General features: G+C 46.1%; 1 protein-coding gene across 1 annotated transcript; it reads left to right on the plus strand.

Moving 5' to 3' along the window:
* Nucleotides 1-93: 93 nt before the first annotated feature.
* Nucleotides 94-17,415, plus strand: lhpp (phospholysine phosphohistidine inorganic pyrophosphate phosphatase). The gene is made up of 7 exons (XM_080517236.1): nt 94-230; nt 377-564; nt 1,122-1,275; nt 1,367-1,430; nt 1,505-1,597; nt 2,393-2,484; nt 16,893-17,415. Exons 1-7 carry the CDS (start codon nt 100-102, stop codon nt 16,987-16,989), a joined length of 819 nt encoding a protein of 272 aa, XP_080373362.1. The 5' UTR covers nt 94-99; the 3' UTR covers nt 16,990-17,415.
* Nucleotides 17,416-21,353: the final 3,938 nt, after the last annotated feature.

The following is a 21,353-nucleotide window of genomic DNA, read 5'->3' on the forward strand; positions in this document are numbered from 1 at the left end:
AAAAAAAAAAAAACCTTCGGTCACGCGGAGTGATACACTGTTAAATGCAATGTGTCTCGCCCTGCTCACTTTGCGCGCATGCGCGGTAGGCACTCCGCCATGGCTGACAGGCACTGGCCCGACTGTGCGAGGAATTTAAAAGGAGTCATTCTGGACCTGTGTGGCGTTTTATATGAAAGCGGAGAGGGCGACGGAGCCGCCATTCCCGGCTCAATCGAAGCCGTGAAAAAGTGAGTGAGTCGTTATGTTTGTCGTTAGTTTTTTTGTCGTCCCCCCCCTCCGGATGTTTACACGGACTATGAACAACAGTCACTTACCATGTGTTGTCAGAAGGTCTGAAATCACGTGTTTTGACGCTTCTCTTTAAAAATAAAAGGCTGAAGACGTCCGACCTGCAGCTGCGCTTCTGCACCAACGAGACTCAGGCGACCAGAGAGAAGTTCGTGGCCAAACTGCAAAGGCTGGGCTTTGACATCTGCGTGTCCGAGGTCTTCCCTCCCGCCCCTGCGGCCATAGCTGTGCTCAAACAGAGGAGTCTGCGGCCTCACCTGCTGCTGCATGACGGTAACGCTTTCTGACCGAGTTGCACACGAACACAAAGAAATGTCACCTCCAAGAAGAGGACAAAAGGCAATGCATTTGTGGGATAAGCAAAAAAAACAAATATCTAAATGTTCCATGCCAGTGCCAAACACCTTTCCTTTGCAGCAGTTTAAAAATCAATGTATTCATTCATTTCATAGGAGCTTCAGTGTGGAGGAACCAGCCACAGCAATCTGACACACACTGTGTGTGGATATGGAATTTCCACTGGTTGCAGAATAAGCTCTTGACAATGAGATTGCATCCAAGCCTGCATTTTCTCCAAAAGATTTATAAAAAAAATTTTTTTTTAAGAAATAATCTACTGAACAATCTATTTCAATGGCTCTCAACCATTCTCTGGGGTATTATCTATCGCTGGACTGCTGGATAAAGCTTTTCCGATACAAGGAACCAGGAATATCTTAGTAGATTTGTGAATCTTATGACGACCCGAGTACCAAAATGGCAAAACGTTGCACACACGTCGTCTTAATTCTGTCGGGTTTTAAATTGAGAACCGCTTCCCTGTTCTGCAGGACTTGTTCCAGAGTTTGACGGTGTCGACCAGAGCGACCCAAACTGTGTGGTCATCGGCGACGCAGCGGAACAGTTCACCTACCACAATTTAAACGAGGCGTTCAGGGTCCTCCTGGGCCTGGAGAAGCCCGTGCTCTTCTCTCTGGGCCAAGGGTAACGCATTCCTCCTCTGGTATGTGTTGTGGCCGTCGATCATTTGAATTCATGAATTTTCTTTCTTGCCTTTGCCACTGTGTTTTATTAGGAGGTACTACAAGGAGACGGATGGTTTAAAACTCGACGTTGGAGTTTACATGAAGGCTTTGGAGGTACAACATGTCAGACCCGGTCCATGTCGGCGTTTGCACTTTTGTTTGCAACATTAATTCCCTGTTGCTTCCAGTACGCCTGTGATTTGAAAGCAGAGGTGATTGGAAAGCCGTCCGCCACCTTCTTCCAGAGCGTTCTCGATGACATGCAGCTCCAACCACACGAGGTAACGACGTTCGACGCCGGGTTTATATCTGATATGCTTTTGGTGTGTGAACCTGCGCAGTGCAGCCAGTGTGTCGGCGTGCTCGTCGCTCAGCACACGTGTTTCCTGCCTTGTCTTTGGTGTCGACTCGTGTCAGTGAGCACTCCCGTGTTTCTCAGCATGTCTATTTTAAGAACTGGCCGATGATGCTCAAAAGAAAGTTGACGACGTGTCGGCGCAAAAGCTCACGTCTCACCATCATTGGCACGGAAAAGAAGCTGCAGCCACCTCCAGAGGCGTTTTTCTTTTTCCTCCCAAAGTGGAAACTCCTTGTTTGTTTGTTGCTTCATGTGTTTACCACATCGCAAATATAAACTGCAATCCTACAGCTGTCTGTGAAGAAGATGGATTGAAGTTTTAGCGTAATTTTTTTAAATCAAAGATTAACCTTTTTTTTTTGCATCACAGCTTTGCTACCTTGTGTTTTATTCTTGTCGTCATGTCTTCTGCAGCTTGAAATACTTGGTGTGGATTTGTTTCCCTCTCACTTTGGTAGTTTTTCTCGGCAAACAGGGAGCAGTGCAAATGTTTGCTTTTAGTGCTGAGTCAGCGGAGAGAAAACGCAGTAGAAGTGGAGAAGAGGGCCTCCTGGAAGAGACCTGATGATATTTAACTAAAGAGCGACAGCCTTATTCTGTAGATTTTTAAAGCTGGATGGAAGACATACTTTTAAATTTCTCAATACGTGTGTGTGTGTGTGTACATCACGTTGATTGGACGCACTTTTTAATAGAATGATTATTATACCATTTTCAGGTGCTAATGATTGGAGACGATCTTTTAAATGATGTAGGCGGAGCCCAGCAATGTGGAATGAAAGGAGTACAAGTCAGAACTGGCAAGTACAGGTGAGTAATCGACAGGATGGATACACCCTTGTGTGAACAAACCTGGATCTTAAATAACCACTGCTGGGTAGTGTCTTCAGTAGCAACTCAAATTTGGAGAATCCAGTTCATCATGAGTTTGTTAATTAGCTCAATATGTGCTTTCAGGTCTGCTTATGAAAAAAAGTATTGCTTTTTCTTTTCTTTTCTTTTTTAATAAACAGTTGAAATGTTTGGTATCGGGTCAGGGTTAGTCCAAGTGGTTCATTTTAAGAATGTAGGTTAAAAGAAAGCGCGTTATCTCCCTTTTCTGCCACTAGAGGGCGCCCCTGCAGCAGATATTAAGCACACGTCTCCTCCACTGCACATACATTTCCCATGAATCCACTTAAGTCGTTCTTGAATCCTCCAGATTTGTCGAATTGATTGAGGGGCTGCCAAACGCCAACCTTTATTCTCCCCACCTGTCGAGTGCTATTCGTTTACGCACCAGTTCATCGTCACTGAAGGATTTACGGGCCTAAATCTGGAGATTAGTGGGGCGCCTTGCTCATGATGTGATTACAGAAACATATGGTTTATTATTTTAGACCAAAAAAAAAAGATGTGGCGCTTTTGGCATGAATGAAGTGGACGAGTAACTGGGAGCAAAGGGAGTGTCTTTATTTATCTCAACGTCATGTCACATGTGCTGTACATTATGTTTAAAGTCATTTGGTGACTGATGTTTTGTCATGTTTTCCTTTCCTGTCTGTGATGCCGCTTCAGTCTGATTAATGGTTTTTAGTCGCAATGTTGTTGTTTTTTTGCTGACTGTTGAAGACATGAAGAGCTTGCGTGTGACATTGCTGCTATTGTTGTTTGGCTGTGCACCTCTGATCGGTCTTGCACGGCACCGTGACCTGCTCCGCTGCCGCATGCAGGTCGCGGTCATGGAACGGAGAACGCCCTGTAATCTGCTTGAGCATCATTCAGCTCTAATCCAGCGCTGAGAGCACAGTCACTCACTGTCAAACCTGTCCTCTTGTCTGCGCGTTGTTCCTCCGACGAGGACATGTGGGCGTGCGCTTACTTCAATGTACTCGACGTGCGCACCCATCACACACGGTGGGAATCTGTGAACCAACCCCTGGCAGCATTAAAGAATGAGGGCTGATCACATGCCTCGCGTTTATAAGTCGTTTCACCACTTTTATCATCAACACTCGTTCGGATAAAACACATAAGTGTTCGGTGAATCTCATTAACGCCATGTTGGTTTCAAATGAACACGAAGCAGTGAGGAAGTTGGTAAATATAGCCAGTCGATGGTCTTTAGGCTTTGTCAGGGGAGCACAGGTTGGAGCAGATTGAATAGTATCTCTGCTCGGCCATATTTATTCCATTATGAGAGAGCAGCTGTCTTTAATGAGCAAGCAGAGCAGCATATGTGTAATCAGTGTCGAGTTACAAGACATTTCGTGTTTGCCCCGCGTCCGTGTCGGTCTACCAAAACCATCTGCGAATGTGGTTTTTATGTCGAAGCCTGCGTAGCTGGACAACGAGCGGCTCGGTTGCGTTTCCATACGGACATTTATCCATCTTACCGTTGGGTTGTCGGTCGCGGGGGGGGCTCCAGTGACCTGTCCGTGCTGTACCATGCCGTCGCTCAGGACAACGAGCCAGATGTTCACATTCAGTCACACTGGGATGATTTATGTTCGATATCAGTCACACACAGAAAGTCGGTCTTCTCCTGTATCACAAGTTGTAGCTAATATTTCAGTCGGGGTGAGATGAGGTTTAATGTCCAGTTTTGTCCAACTTTGACAGGGAACAGAGACATTTTTGAATTTCTATCACAATTGCATGCTCTATATAACTGGTTGGATAGATTGTGGTGTCGTCCGTAGTAACAGTAGAGATTTAGCTTTTCTTTTCTTTTTTTCTGTGGCGAGAGTACAATAAGGAAATCTGTACGCTCTGCTTCAAATTACAATTTATGGCATGTGAAGTCAAAATATAAAAAAACAAACCTATTAAGTTATTTACTTACGTATGTAAACTCTTCATGATATTGCAGTTCCCTCAAGACTTGCGAACTGAACACATTCCCTGAGAGCGAGAGGGGAAAACGTGCCTGGAGCTGCGTTTCGGTTGGGACGGCGAGTGGCACTGGAGACGTGAGATTTAACTTTGTTTAGCCAAACAGGCCCAGTGAACCCAAGCCTACTTTGAGCAGCTATAAACCCTCAGTCAGATCTGTGAAAACACAGCTGTTTCCAAGTCAACCAGATGCTGCGCAGGCCTGCAGTTCCCATCAGGCCCACAGAAAGGACTTCTTCAAATACCCCAGGCCCTGTGACAAGACGGGAAGGGGGGGGCGCACATTACAAATCACTGACAAATCTAATCATATCTGCTTATATTAAAAAGCTTTTCACTCGACATACGGGACTGTTAAAGCGTTATTTGCTTTAGAAGCAGGGACATCGGCCCGTCTGATTTCCTGCTCTCGTGACGGCGAACTCGTCTCAAAGCGGAGGTTTAAACGTAAATCTTCACGTGTTTTGAGGGGAACTCATCTGGTTGCGTGCCGTCGGCCTGCGCGCTCCTCCCGGGAAGGAAGAGCCGAGCCCCGCCTGGTCCGTGTAATCTAACTCTGATCTTAAACTGCACAATGTTTCAGCCTTTCAGATTAAAGTAAAGAGTTTCGCCTGTAAATAAATCCGTCACCGTTGTTGATACGTGTGTGTATCGGCCCCGTTGGGGAGAATGCGAGCGTGGACATCTGGCGGTAATCGGCTGCATGGGAAGAATTCTGCCAGCGTTGGTCGTCGCTCGGCCTTTTGCTTGTGCAGTTTTCAGAACGGTAACGCTCCAGTGCTATCGGTGACCAGTTTCTTGTTGTTTATTTACCAACGTGTCTTGATTCGCACCATCTTGTCTTCAGGGGGAAAACTTAAGAATCGTCTTTGATCCAAACATCGAATTTAACACAGATGAGTTATGGAGGATTCTCTCAGAAGAGAACTTTCCTCCAGGACAGTGTTTTTAAAGTCGCGCTAATGGGTTTTATGGCCATTTGGAGTCGAGTTGTAAACATGAAATTGACTTAACCACTAACAGTCTATTCTGCTGTTTGGTGAATTTGTGCACAGTGAGACAACTTGGTATTCACATTTGTTTGGAGTCATTTGTGGCCGAGTCCCTAGTTTCTCCATTTGATTTGGTAATGGAAGGAGGGAGAACGAGCGAAGCAGGTGGACTGATCCATTAGAATGTCATCAACAATTTGATTGTTTAATAAATTAATGACATTAAAGACAAAGTAGACTATAGATGGTATACAGGCTGCACAACACCCATATACCCTCTTGTGCCCATCTTCAGCTGGGGTCGCTTGAGCCCCCTGCATCCCTGCATTAAATAAAGCTTCAGAGAAAATGAAGGGATGTAAAGCTACGGTTTATTACTTCAGTTGTTTTTTTTTGCTTTCTTCTTATGTTATTGAAGTGTTCCCTGGGTTTTATCCCGACGAACAGTTTTGCTGCGAGTACGTCTCATCGTGGCTGCTCTGCCCTGTGGCTTTGGTTTGTTTTCCTTTTGAAAACATCGTGATCTCCCACAGTTTGTGGCCTTGGCTGGTCCCGTGCTCTTTGTATCTGTTCTCTTATCTCCAAGGATCCGCATCAGCGCAGAGCTGCGCCGCTTTGAAGCTCCGTGGAAGCAGGTTCCACGGAGCGCCGTTCCTTCACGCGCCATTTGTGAACCGGTGTGATTCGCCAACCGCCGTTTCTGTAGTTCTGTATCTTTTGATGACGGCAGAATCGAGCGCACGGCTCCGGGCTGATGTGGAATTACGCCAAAAGGAAGAAAAAAAACACTGTGTGGCAATAAGTGTTGATAGTTAGAGGAAGCTCGGCACCGGATTCCCGTCGGCATCTGGCAGAGAGCGCACGGCAAACATTTTCACACAGCGGAGTGGTTTACACTGCAGGCCTCTCCCCGCGGCCAACGCTCCACTGCTAATGTGACTGTTGGGGGGGGGGGGGGGGGGGGGGGACAAGCAGGCCGAGCCAGATCGGAGCTCTCCAGAGAACCCGTCCCCCGATGATGCGAACGACCCAAACCGCAGCCCGGTTCACGGCCTTTCTGTCTGTGGCCGTCATTGAGGGATGCAACAGGAAATGAGCGTTTCGTGGAGGGGAGGGAGGGAGGGAGGGAGGGAGGGGGGAGAGGGGTGTGGGGGGGGTCAGTAGCCATGTGATTACTGTCCAGATTAGTTTTTCCCCTCAGCAATGTTCCTGGGCTCTGACTGGGTGGAACATGACCTGCTACTTCAGACTCGTACTTTACTGCATTTAGTAAAATAAACATGCTGACTTGGCATGCGTGCGTGAAACCATGTTAAAGAAACATTTCACTGGGTTGATGCCACATGCCTGGCTATGTTGGCAGACGAGTTAAAAAAAACAACAAAAAACAAAACAGAAATGTGTGCTCAGGCTGAAATCGAGTAACTGTTTCACAATATTTACTTCATCCGAAATGGGCTTTTTGTTGTAAGAGCTTTTGATTTCACCTAATAATGGACAGTGGTGCAGATTATCCAGCATTCAGGAGTCGATGGGTTGATTTTAAAAAGCCTAAACGCATTATGTTGAGTCATTTTTGAGGAAAAATTCCTTGTGGTCACCTGGAGTTGACTCAGGAATCGGTGTTGATCTTCTCAGGCCTTCACTGGAGCGACTCTGAGCCCGAGCTTGTTGTGTTGGCTCACCGCAATTAGTTTGTCTGACTGCAACCATGTGAGCCCATCAGACAGGTAATCCCATCGCTTTACCTCTCGGAAGCACTTTGAAAGGGCTTTTGTTTCCCACAAACTTTCTTGTTGCTCTATTCGGTCCTTTGCCGCTTTTAGCTTTACCTTAAAAGTTGTTTTGTTCTGTTTTGTTTTTTGAGAAGCCGCGATCAACTGCAGTCATCTCTGGAACCTTCATCTTCATCTCCGGCTCTCAATCAGATATCCTGTTTGTTTTGGTATAAACGCTCTTTGCCGTCAACTTGTATAAAGTCCAGTGCTTTTACACGCACGTTATCAGTAAAAGCTGCTATAAGACATTCAGAACACTTTCTCAGGTCCCCAATCTGATAACTGGCTTATAAATCCATTATCGCTGCAGCAAATAACGAATGAACAATGAAGATTTCTCAAGTTCTTCAGTGGTGTAGGTGGTGTTTGTGTAATACACACTGTTTTTGTTGTACAAATAATATTTCAGTGTAATTTAAAGAATAGTTTCACAGACTGACGTTTGTTTTCGACATGACTACAGTGACAAAATATGAATTAAACTTTGTTGAGGTGACGACTAAATTTGCAACACCTGTCGGATTTAGTTGGGCATCTACTTTAGGCAGCAGCTAAAATATGATGAGGCTGGTGTTGAATTACAAGCAGTTTGTTATGCTTGTCAAAAGTCTTGATCCTGCTGAAACGGGTATCCTTGAGAAGTGGGTTCTCACAATCCCTGTAAAAAAAAAAAAAAAAGGCTAAAAAGAAAGTGTAAATGTCTTTTTTTTTACTTAAGTGTACATATAATAAAGAAGTAGTTTGAGAATATAAAAATACATATATTTGTAATTCTTAAATGGCTATAAGCCTGTGATGGTCGTTTAAAAAAATCTGCCTGCACGTTGCTGCCAGACTCACAAACATGAATAGTGTGTTGTTGCAGCTCACAGTTCATATAAACTGTTTCACAAGGCTGAGTTTATTTTGGAAACTTTTAAGGATTTTATATATATATATATATATATATATATATATATATATATATATATATATATATATATATATATATATATATAAAAAGATATGTCATAGTTTTTGATGGTTGGTTTTAGTCTTAGGTTTGTTTTTCATTGATTTCTGCATGTTTAGAAAGGTGATGCACCTCCCCTCTGACGTAAACCGCCTCCAGACCAGACCTCCACTCTGATGACTCAAGACTTCAGACAGAACACAAGACGACGGCGTCGGGCTCAGGAACCGTCTTCGTGCTCATCTGTGACCCCAAAACCTCCACGGGGTGGCCGTGTAGCGCAGCCTGCTTTCTAAACCCAGCTCTGCCCCTGGGATGGCTCTCAGGTACATACTGTATTTCACCCGAGCTTATCTTTCAGTCCTCCTCCGGTGTCCCATAGCGTCAGAGGATATGATAATGTACATGGTTTCTAGTGTTACCTCCTATATTTCAAGGCCCTTGTTTGTGTTTTATCACCTAGACGATTATGACGGCTCCCTCACCCGCGGTACAGCCTGCTAATGCTCTGGGTTTAATGCGCCGTCATGCCTGAGCAGGTTGGGCTTGACTCACACTTTCTCTGCACCGTCGCCTGTTCTGGTCTCTGTGAGGCATTTCTCTTTGTTTATAGTGTCGGCACCGATCCACACCCTGTCCCTTTAACCACGGCGAGCACTTCAGTTTTGTCTGTGTGGGAAGGAAGTGAAGCTATCCGGGTGCATTCTTCTCCACTGAGGCTCTGGGCTGTGGACCTTTTCAAAACGGCTGTCAGCTCAACAGATAACATTATATTTAAATGTGTCTTGTAGCTTCTGCAGTGACTCTTGGCACTAATCCAGGGAATCAGAGCAAGGGCACAGCATGGCCTTTGACCTGCAGCAGAATCCACAAGGACCCTCTTTTGAGTCGATCAGAGAAACTCAAATCAAGAGCCGTTGACTTTCTTTTTTCAGCTGTCAACAAACAATCGGATGAAAAAATACACAACATCCCACATAAATGCACTTGTCTGTATTTTGGTTTATAGTCTAGGAATTAAACTGGTGTAAACGCACCATTTAAATCCTGTATAAGGCCGAAGAATGTTGATTATATTACATAACGTGATACGTAGGCAGACATCGCTTTGATTTCATGCACGCCACTGCTTTCTCTATCTCCATCGCCAGTCAGTCAACAAGGTATTGACTGCATTCATACACGGCAAAACAGGAAAATACATGTTGCATAAGGCTTCCATTTCCACCGCTGGATTTCCCTCCTTTTCAACAGATAACGCAAGAAGGAAGGCTTCCATTGGCTGGATTTCATTCCTGCCTGCGTGTTCCGACCTTATCTTTTTCCTTCTAGATGACGGTGGCCTGTTCATTTCAACTCCTTTCATTTCACATGATTACAGCAATTAGGATGTTAACCAATTGGTCGTTAAATACACAGGAATGGGGGGGAAATGCAATTTTTTTTCCCCCAAATTCAATTTACTGTAAATGTATGACTTTTAAAGTTGTGGTCAATGGCAGCATTAGTCACAAATCTGTCTGCTAATTAACTCAGTTTAATCTATTTTCAGCCTATTTCCATGAATTGAAATTGGCAGCTTTGTAGGGAACGTAAACACCATTAATTCCTGAAATGAATTCCTCATTTTTAGCTTTCACAGTATATATGATTGGTTTAAATGTATTGCTCTTCCCAAATACATTTTTTTTCTTATACTGCCTGTCAGTTTGTCTGATGAGGACAGAAGATCAAATGTAATTTCCTTAATGAGGAAGTCCAGATTGCATGGAAACATCAATTAATCCTTACATTTATGCCAACTGCCAATATGTTTGCCAAAATATAGCTAAGCAGAGCTAGAACTGAACTGATGCATAACATAATCCACATTTAGCCAAATCATAAAGCCATATTTATGTTTCTGTTTGCTACTGGGCTCTGCTCTGTGTCTCAAATTCAGTGTTTTTAGTCTTAAAAGGTTTTAAAAGGCTATTATTTTGACATGGTTGTGGCTATTTTGTATTTGTATAGAGCTAAAGGAAATTATGAATTATGTTTGAATATATTTGTAAAATTTTATACTAATTGAACTTTATCATTGCGTCATAATCGGCTTGTGTTTTCATATCGTACGATTTAGTTATCAAGACCTATTGTCAAAAGCAAATTCTTCTTGTGGTCGTTAGAATCTACGTATGTCCACAATGGCTGCTGCACACCAAGCTAATTTGATTATTTTGATAAATGACACATTTTTTAATTAGTTCAAAAGGTCAAAACCGAGCTAGAAAAGTTGTTTTACCCTCGCTCTCTGACATTTGAGCTTCTGCAGTAAAATGTCGTTTCATGGCCTGTTTGCAGCAGGTACGATGACATTCGACGTCTCCGAGGTCGGTTCCCTCGTCATAAATCTGAGCAGCAAGTGTGACTTGGGAGTTTCCACGGACTCTTCAGGACTCCTTGACGTATGGACAGATCAAAGAAACTGTCCCCTTTCATTCGGCCTTTCGGTTTCTCTTTCACTGAAACAAGTCTTGACTTTTTAAAGCACAATGATGCACAAAGCGAGCCCTGGTCGCAGAGCGACGTGTCAAGTGCAGCTACAAAGAGGTCAAAGAGCTTGAAGGGGCTCCGCTGGGCGCCCACGCCTGCTCTCCCATCCCTCACCACCCCGGGGTGACAGCTTCCCCTACCTGCAGGCTCCTCTAAAGCCTGCCGAGCGTTATAAGTCAATGACATATTAATAATTAACCCGCACTTTTTTTTTTTTTTTCTCTCACAGCGAGACTAGACTCCCACAGAAAGACAAAGGGAGCCGGCCGGGCTTCGGTCACCGAGCCCTCCGACGGTACTTTTCCACCCGTGAGAAAGAGAGTGAAGGAAAACGAGTGCGAATCGGAGAGCCGGAGTCCACAGATGGCAGGCTGAAACATGGCACTGCCTCTTAAACACATGAACACAGACCCCCTTAGCCGTCTCAAAGGCCAACCAATCCCTCTTGCAATTACCAATTGACAAGCTGCTTGGCTAAAGGGGACTTGGGCCCTTGCCTGGTTTCTGTCTCTCGCCGTTCCTCCTCCCAAGTGGTTTCAGTCTATGTGTTTATGTGTGTGCGGTTGCGTGTATGTATTTGCTTTTTCTATATGGAAAAAAAAAAAAACGCGTGTCACTCGGCAAGTCCGTTCGCCTCTTAACACAACACCCGTGTGTGCGTTGAGATGTACACAAGCAGAGGCTCAGCGGCAGCCCTGCTAATAATAACCTGCCGGTGAGAAGAGTGTGGTTAGATCTGGGTCACATGAAGCTCTGCATATTGAGCACAAGCGCTGCCAGGACAGCTGTGAAATGCTGCAAAAAGGGGTAATTTGGTCAAATAAACAAGAGGCACTCTGGTCCACTTGAGAAGTCTGTAGCGACAGGTTTTTTTTTTTGTTTTTTTTTTAAGTGCAACATGTTTAATCCTGAAACTCGACTCGGGGAGGACGCTTTAAGAGCGACCCATCAATTATGAATTTGGTCTTATTACGAACAGCAGCTTTGAAAAGTGTGCAATGCTGCAGTAGTTAAATAGTAGGTTAGGATTTTGAAACATTAAGTGTTGATTTTCAGTTCGCCTCCTGCTCATTTAGGCTTGTGTGTGTTTTTTTAGTTGGGAGGGACAGAAAGTTTGGTTTTGACACACCAGGATTCTCTGTTTCTCTTTTCCTCTGTGTGTTTCTCTCGCTCTTAGAAACTCACACACTCGTACTCATTTTTATACGACGACAGGATGGGGGGGGAAAAAATCAAGTGGCTCTTCATGCTCCATCGAGGGAATCCCCTTTGTGTCCTGCCTGACTGGAAAGAGCCGTTAATCCGAATAACGTGTGAAAACCACGCTGCAGCTGTTTGCTCGTCGTGATTCAACATGATACAACCTTCGCACGGCAAAGTGATAACGACGGCTGCAGGATGGCAAACTCAGCAGAGGATGTGGAACCTCCACCTTCGCATCTGTATTTTCTTGTTGCCATAACATGCACGTATTATGCCGGCTTCCCGTATTCACTCGGGTTGTTGTTCTTTTTTAAACCCCCCCACCAAAAAAAAAAAAGAAATTGCTGCTGTATTATTCCCTTGTCGTGTCAATGCCAGGTAAAGAAAAGAGGGCGAGACGCACCCGAGTGCGCTCTGATAAAACCACTCTTAACGTCCCTGCCGGGGGGGAGGGGGAGTTATCTGCTCCTTCCTCATTGACTGTTTTTGAGTGTCCCGATACACCATCAGTCACTCCCGTGACCTTCTTATTTATACCGCAGCCAGTCAAACCGCGATCACATTCTCACCCTGGAGGCTCCTGCAACGTCACCGAGCGCCGACGCTAAACAAGCACACGCCTTTTCCCCCTCGCAGGCAATGAGGGAGAAAGCTTCGTCTCACGTCGGCGTCTTATGTCACCCACCTTCACGTCGTGTGTGTGTGTGTGTGTGGGTTAGTTGTGTCTCTGTTGTGAGAAAGGACAGCGTTCCCTCGTCTGGTATGAGCAAGTACACAATAAACTGGGCTGAGTGTTTTTCCAGCTCTCGCTGGCAGACTGAATGTTTTCCTTTTCAGTGTTATCGTTGCTCTCCACAATGTGATCTCTTAAGTACGTGGCCAGGTGGCGGCTCGTATCTCTGAACACTGTTTAGGAAATAGCCTGATGGGAATCTTCCAATTTGACTAAATTAAACACCTTCAGTGTTGTGTTCCCGTTGGCCAGCTTTCACTTTTTTAGTCCTTGTTTTTCTTTTTGTTTTGTTTTTTTTAATCTGCTTTCAAATCCACTGACTTCACTAATTTGTCTGAAACAATGGCCGGGTCTGATGCTCCGCATGTGTTTTGAGTCCAAAACCATTTTCATTCCACGTCAAACGAGCCACAAAGTTTTGTTCAAGTGAGATCAACCTGGTGGTGCTGAATGTGGCCCTCATGTCGCCGCCTCCGGACCCGAAGCGTCAGCTTCATGGTCACGCACCGTCGGCTCAGGTTGAACTTTTCATCTCGCCCCCCCCCCCCATGTGCGCCGTGTCTTGACGACTCAGCAAAACAAACCGGGAGACGTTAAGCGAGACGTACACATGAAAACGGGGCGTGTGTGACGGTCCTCTCTCTCCACTTGTGTGCAGGCACGTCTTTGTGTTTGTTCCTGGGCGTTAAGCATTAACTGACGGGAAGCTCGTCGTTTGCCTTTCACCCCGCGGTCGGCCACCTTGACCGCCAGATGAAAATATCTGCACAAACCCAAGATAAGGCCTCCCTCATAACGTGCAGCAGCCCAGCTCTCCCTTTCAGGCCTGCATCACACTTTGACACAAGGCATTCGTATCCACTTCCATTTCTTGGAGGCACAGCCAGACAAAATGTATCTGGGTGTTTTATAGGGCTCCGTATCGCGCCGTGACTCTCTAAGCCTGAATACTCACACGGCCTGTGCAGTGTGTGCTCGATGCCGATGTTGTGTCCCGCTTGCACAACTGGTTAATCCACTGTCATGCCAGAGCTGTTGTACAGGATTAGAGGTGTAGTCAGCAAATGGAACGGTGATTCTGATTACTTGTTCACCGCTGGGTGATGGGGAAACCCACAAGATCAGCCCAATTATTAAAGAATGCACCTCTGTACTAATTCATAATGGTCATTTTATGAGCTTTTAACCCTCGAGCCCTCAGACCTGATGAGTATCATCTTTGCAGATCCCTTGCAGTTGACCTTTGGCTAAGCCCCGCCCCCAAAACACAAACAAACAATTCTCATCACAATACTTTGTAGGGAAGCATCAGAGATGATGACACTTTTGTTGTCTTCTGGGCTATTTAAATGGGCAAACAATATCCCTGGGTTGCGTGCAACAGAGATACGGGGTATCCTGAAAGGATAAACAATCGGCTTTACTTCATCCCATTTCTCAAACCCAAACAAAACATAGGCAAATGTCTCCTGTAGAATGAGATTTGTGGCAGACCACACAAAGTTAATGTCACAACTGACGTCTACGTTTGTCCCAAAGTAAGTCAGTGTCTTGTGTAATCTCGGCAATCTAAACATATAGAATCAATCGCACAACACCAGCAGCGGCGAGCTTCCATCCTCAAATGTGCAAACAGAGCCTGGTGGTCCCGCTTGTTTAATTACACAGGTCTTCAAAATTCCCGGTTACTGTAAAACCCAACGTGTGGCCCATTTCAACACTAACCATGTACTTTGCCCACATTGTGATCATTTACGAAGTTTCTGCTGCAGCACACTGCTCCTCCAGCTGTGTTGGACTTCAGCTCTCTGGGCCGGAGCCCACCTCCACCTCCACCTCCACCTCCACCTCGGAGCTGACCTCATCCCCGCGTGAAGGCTGCGCGTTGTCAGTCAAGCCTGAGGACCAAACTTATCTCTTCACATCGTGTATTGATATTGCGTTGACCTCAAGGACACGCAGCGAGCTGCACATTACCTCACTGGTAACACTAGCTGCATTGTGCTGAATTTTGCATGGTCACATTGACCTGGTTACTCCTTCATTATTCATGGCAATGGGAGGAAAGCGGCAAAATGAATACACACACACACACACACACACTCACACTCACAGGCGCGCGCACACACATACATCTTAGAAGACAGAGAATTGGGGAGATTCAAAGGAGCATCAGGTTGGCGAGACGCCGTGGCCGGTGCCGTCGGCTTCACCGCTCGAAACACAAGAGCCATGTGAGTAAGTCGCTGTGGCGTTCATGCCTGTACGTGCGTGAACTCAATCAGTCCTGGGGCAGAAAAGGGTGCGGGAGTAATCCAGCACAGGAGACATAACACCCCGACCATTAGTGGACCAGCTCACATAACCCAAGCGCTGGCAGCTGACAGACATGCGTAAACACATGGCACCGCTTCCCCATAGTCAACGTGGCTTCAGTATTCCCCCCCCCCTTCCCTCTGGCCTCTTCTTTCTGTCGCTACACTCGGTTGGCTCACAAATATTTGCCGTGGTCCTCCACCAGCTCTCAGAAGGCAGGATTAATGGTGGTGTGTGCGGCACACCCGGGGCCAGACAAAGGGTCCCCATCTGGAGCTCCAACCCGTGACTGTGGAACAGAGGCGGCACACAGAGCCCGGGCAGGGCGGCCCGGGGAGGGGAGGGGGGGGGGCGTATAGGCCCCACTTCATCTGCAGGTCTCCCGGGCCGTGCTGCAGATGAATGAAGGGGAGGCGTCTCCGCCCTTTGATGTGTCCGGGGAGGAGAAGTGGTCGTGCACGCCGGCCCGGGCTCGGTGCCACACCAAATGGGTTGCGTTTCCCCTACCAGCTGATTAAACAGCCATATCTGCATCCATCGCTGGGCCTCCAGCCAAACAATGGCGGTGGCCGGTGTGGACATAGGCAGAGCTGCGCCACGACCCTCTGCAGTTTTCCCACCGCTGAGGAAACCAGGTAGACGTAAGATCGGGATCCGCGCTGCGGTCGGTCGCCTCCGTTTCCTTTTTCTTTTTCAATTAAGGACCCAAAGTTCTGGAGTCGTTCTTAAAAACTCAGCAAAGTTTTTACACAGTAATGCAAATATGTTGATCGGTCCAATTTATTTAATTCTGAGTAGGCCGCACTGGTAGAATAATGCCAGAATAACCTTCAAATTGAAACTTTTGAAAGTTTTTTTCTTTGTTTTTGTGCCACATGTATGTGATGAAAATCTTCACAAAACCAAACATTCAGTCCAGAAAAGGACTAAAATATCAACACCAAGCTAGTTCTATGGATTCCTCCTGATGCGCAATACAGTGAAACGTCTGGAAAATGAACTCTCCTATAGCGGTTGCATTATGCAGGTTATTGCAATTTACTTTTAAACACGAAATGCATTTTGATTCTCTGGCTCATGTTTGAGGAGGAGGGGTTCGTCTTCAGCTGAAGGAATCCATTTATCAGTGTCTGAAGATCATTTTGCAGCAACTTGCTGCAAAAGCAGGCTGGGATAAACATCAGTAGATAACTGCGTTGCATAAATGTGTTTTTCCCTCTGTTTCTAATTTTCTCACACACACACACACACTTCTACTTATATTATCTTTTAATTGGGTCCCGACCCCCTTGTTAGACACCCACTTGTAACTTATTTTCCTGTTTTTATTTTTAGAACCAAGTATTTTTCGAATTAGCAGTTCTCATTAAACGATCCCGTTTGGCGTGTTTTAGTTGCCCCCCTCCAGTTATAACAGAACAGCGTGTGACAGCTGCTAATGCAGACACAAAACATGCACCTCCCTGCATGGGCTATTGGCAAGCAGATGCACAGAAAACAAGGGGGGGGGGAACCCAACCTAATTTTTACTGCATTGCTGCAGATAATAAGAGAGCTCTTATGATTATTCTGAGAGGATATAAACCCTGTTTATCATCAAAACGTAGCCCTGTAAGCTCCACTCAAACAGCCTGTGGGGTAAAACTCTTCTTGGCTTTTTTAGAATTTTCCGAAACGATTAAGTCCCGCTTGTTTCCATTTTATTCATTCGCTGTAGTTAAAGAGGTTGATAGCATCAAACCGCCTTCTCGTTTATTGACTCTAGTGCAGCAGCTGTTTTTTCCCCCCTTCACTGAATGTCTTTTTGCCCCCCCCCCCCCCCCCCCCCCCCCCAGGCCAAGTGACGAGAGGCACCCAACGGTGACGGCTGACGGCACGGTGGACGACCTGGCCCAGGCTGTGGACCTGATCCTCAGTCAGCGGGGGCAATGAGTGCGAGGCCGAGGAGAACGGGAACACTCCACTCACTGCGAAGGAAAGGACCGAGTCTGAATTCCTAAACCGTGTTAAACCGACGCAGTGTGAAGTGTCAAACGAACCCGACTTGACGTTTTCAGTTCGCGCTGTCATGCAGGCGTCCCAGAGAGATTCCTGCACCGTGCATTTGCGAGAAACATGCGTGACATAGATAAGATGCCTGAAGCTGACATGAATGTGTCCGAAACCAGCCGCTGACTGAGCACACAGCAGTCTAGTGTTGCAGTCAGCTTGTTCAACAAGCTTTTATAGAGACCGCTGGGTAATAAACAGTTGTTCACAAATGTAGCTTGCAATAGAAATGAATGCAGGAAACGTGCATTTGTTGAAATAGTGAGTCATCGGTACTGGAAATGTATTGCCGCTAATAATAAACTAATTCAAGAGAATGAAATGTTGAACTGGTCTTGAGTCATTGTCGCACAAGTTGGTTTTTTTTAGGGGGTTTTTTTTTCTCTTCTGAGCTCAAGGTTTCGGAGCACTGGGGAAATTCTAGCCTTGACTCTGGTTCAAACTGGAACTCGTATCGGACCAGCTTTTGTTTTACAATAACAAATCGCTGGAAATGGGAAGTGAGCTGGTCGGAGAGATGATGAATGCAGAACCCGGGCGAACGTGATGAATTACGCCGGCGCTTGAGCTCATGTTTCCCTCTCTGTAAACAAAACTGAAGCGGACCCTCCATCATCGCGGCGAAGAATCGCAAATGCAGTCGCGCTTATCTTTATTTACACGACTCTAAGCTTCCTCTGCTGGGGATTGTCCTGTCGTACTTAAATGGTGAAAAGCATTTTTTTTTCTCCCCTGGAAGAAGAAGAAGAGAGGAAAAAAAAAAAAGTTGGTTGTTGGGTTCCAGGGTGCCAGCTGGATCATTGAGGAAGTGGGGCATAAAGCAAACCATCCTCAATCACTGCCCCCAAGGTTTCAATGCAGCGCACAGATTCAGCAAGAACAAAAGGCCATTGCCAAGTGATTCACTGAGGTCTCCCTGGTTCATTTCACCATTAGCTGACACAGGCCTGAATGTTATTGGGCAATTAGACGTAATGAAAGGCTACAGAGTATTATGAAACTCCCCGAGAGCAGAGCGAACCGCTCCGCGTTCGCATTCGCAAATAAATATTAACGTACGGGAGAAAAGCGCCAGCAGCTGGTACCCGCTTTTCCCCCCCAACATCCGACACGATGTTTTACTCGGCGCTTCATCCATCGTGGCGCTGCCGCTTGGCCTCGTCATCGTTAGACGTGTATTTGACTGCTCTGGAATGAGCTCACTTGGCTCTAGCCAGGTGATTCCTGTCCGGTTTTATGGAGGTTGAGTGTCTCGGGGATGCAGGCCACGTTTTTTTTTTTCTTTCAGCGCCGCTCCTTGGTGGGCTCGTCTGAAATGCACCGAGAGCCGCCTGGTCGTGGCGCCGCGCCTCTCGGGTCAGCCTGAGGTCACACGCCCATTTCACACAAGTTACAAATTAGCTATGGTTTGCCTCCGCCGATTGACGCGTTGGGTAAACGGTGATCTATTCCTCCCGGGGTGGAGCGCGTCGATCCTCCACTCGTTACTGTAGGCCGCCGACCAAGGTAATGGGGATGACCTCATTGGAGGAGACGTGTCTGGGCATGTATGATCTCAGCGTCCAGGACATATTGACACACCGTCAAATCCCCGACTGACTAAAGCTGCTCTGCTGATTATCCTGATGAGGGGGACTCTTGCATCACTTTGGCACCTTTTGTACTCCAGCCTGTACTTGTATGCATTATATTTGACTTCTGTTTACTTCACTTTAGAAAACCACGAGGGTAACGTTGCAGAGAGCGTCAGCCACTTCAACTTGTCACCAAACAAGAAATCCACCTTGAAATTCTCGGATCATACAGAGAAAATGTGTTCTCATCGCAAGCTTCCCTTTGATTGAATCCTTTCTGTGTGAATGTGATCCCTATAGGTGTTGTTGAATTATATAATATTTTGATGCAAAGTTTACATTCTTGAAATAAAAACATATCAAATCTCTTGATACAAAACTTGTCAAAATCACATTATTGAGTTCTGCTGTTCTCCAGTGCAATACAATCACGCTAAATATGAGTAACTGGACTACTTCAGTGTGTCAGTTTCCATTGCGTAGCGTATGTTTAAGTTCTGGTTTCACTGTCACTGGGACTGGAAAGTGCTTTGCTGAAGAAAACTGAACAAACTGTTTATCCTCCTGTAAGAAATTCCAAAAAAGATCACAAACAAACCATTAATTCCAGATTAAAGTTGCTACAATACAAGTGTTTAATACAAACGTATATCACATGTTAAATTGAACAGTTATAATCCAAATATCCCAGACACGTGTGCTAAATGTAACGAAGACAAAGGTACACTCTGGCATTATATTTGGAAACGCAGGAAGATTGGAACTTTTTTGCTTGCAATAATGCAAACTATCAAATAAACCATATTCAAAGATGCTGCACTGGATTTTCCTCATTTTGGGATTATACCCTGAAAACAAGACACACACACAAGGTGAACAGTTGTTTATTGACATGGGTTTGTTGCAAGCAAAGAGATTAATTGCATTAAATTGGAAATGGCCAAGGGAACAGAGTTCTGGATAAAGGTATTCATTTCAACATAAAACCGATAGTTGCATTGAGTCTATTTGCTCCACGTGTTTCCTACGTACCATACGTATGAGCGTCGGTATCTCCCCCCTCCTCAGGTCATTAAGCTGATGATCTCATTTTCACCTTATGCTGATGGACATCTCAGGAGTGTAAAACCCTGCAGCATATGTCAGTTAGGATCGGGAAGAGGCCGTGACTGGCGTGTACAGTTTGTCACAGAATCCCAGACGAGCTCATCACTCACCCAAACAGAAGTGTGACGAGATCTGCACCCCCCCCCCCCCCCCCCCCCCCCCTTGGCGACTTTCAATTTTCTTTCCCAAATGTATCCCAGAGATGTTTCAATATGTCAACCCTATCACCCGAGCTCCTGCCATATACGTGCGCTCGTGTGCGTGTCGGTGTGTCACGTGTTTGTGTTGGGCGCGGGCGACGCACGCCGCTCATAAACACACCTGCGTTCACCCGCCTTGACAGCCGCCAGCTGTGTGCTCCCTTCAGCTCTCATCTCCGCTCTTCCTGTTTGACGGGAAACGGCGGGGTCAGCTGACCAGACAAACGGCGCACACCTGCAGATTCTGAATGCACCGTTATCCGTGGAAACTCGCGCTTGTTTTCACAGCAGCCAGTTATTTTGTCCCCTCCCTTCCGTGTGTGTGTGCGTGTGTGTGTGTGTGTCTGTGTGTGTGTGTGTAGAGGCCTCCTGCTTGCACTCCCCAAGCCACATGGTTTCCCCACATTTCATCACTCTCTCTTCTTCCCTTTGCAGGCAGGCGGTGCCAACAGCTCTTGGTGGTGTGGGACGGCTCCGAAACTTCAGAAGTCATCGGGTTCGGAAGCCAGAACCTGAATTTCCTCCCTCTTCGCCCCCCCCCTCCCTCCATTCCTCTCCCTAACTGTCTTCACAGGCGTCTCGGTTCATACACAGAACGGTGTGTACTCTGCTAATGTGGACACAGTCGTCACACACCCCCCCCCCCCCTCCTCCAGGGAACCCAGAGCTTGCCGAGCTATCCGCTCATAACCTCAGACACTCCGCTCCCCAGACACAAAGCACGCCCCGCGATACCATACGCAAGCGTGCGTATGTATAATCCAGTTGAAGCGGTGGTCGTATGTCACCAGGCAGTGTAAACTAATTGTCTCGGTATGCAGAAGGTCTCAAAGCGCAGAGCTGACCTCGGCTTTTACAACCATCTCTTGTCTGCAGGGGCTCTTTTCTGTCACGGCTTCGTTGTGTTTTTGTAACAGTGAGAAGAGTCTGATGTTGTGCTTGAACTTTGGATTCCCTTTTTTTTTTTCTTCTTCTTCTTTATCTTTATCATACGTTTCTTTCTCCGCGTGGCTGCAGACTGTTCAGACTCAACACACACACACACACACACACACACACACACTCTGGTGGTTTTGTCTTTGAACGGAGCGTCGTCAACATGAGAGCCAGTTTAAATGCACTGCAAATAAACGCTTGTAAATTAGAAGACTGAGCTCACACTTACAGTTGTCTATTTTTTTTTAATACATATAAAAGCTTTAGACAACACTTGCTCAACTGGAAATGCTTTGTGGCCGGGTGGTACAGCGAAATTGCTTCTTACCCAAGACCACAATTGAGCTGCCAAGGAAGGGGGAAAGCACCAAACCCAGAAAACTCTGCCAACACACAGCTCATTTCTTCTCAATAGTTCCACTACAAAATG

This window comes from Blennius ocellaris (assembly GCF_963422515.1).
Source record: "Blennius ocellaris genome assembly, chromosome: 21".
In the NCBI taxonomy this organism is placed as follows: Eukaryota; Metazoa; Chordata; class Actinopteri; order Blenniiformes; family Blenniidae; genus Blennius; species Blennius ocellaris.

What these genes read in the sequence shown, in the direction of transcription:
- lhpp (XM_080517236.1), top strand. Translation starts at nt 100, where the DNA reads ATGGCTGACAGGCACTGGCCCGACTGTGCGAGGAATTTAAAAGGAGTC. An exon ending in TCAATCGAAGCCGTGAAAAA is followed by an intron (nt 231 to 376) that starts GTGAGTGAGTCG and finishes TAAAAATAAAAG; the next exon opens with GCTGAAGACGTCCGACCTGC. An exon ending in TTTACATGAAGGCTTTGGAG is followed by an intron (nt 1,431 to 1,504) that starts GTACAACATGTC and finishes TGTTGCTTCCAG; the next exon opens with TACGCCTGTGATTTGAAAGC.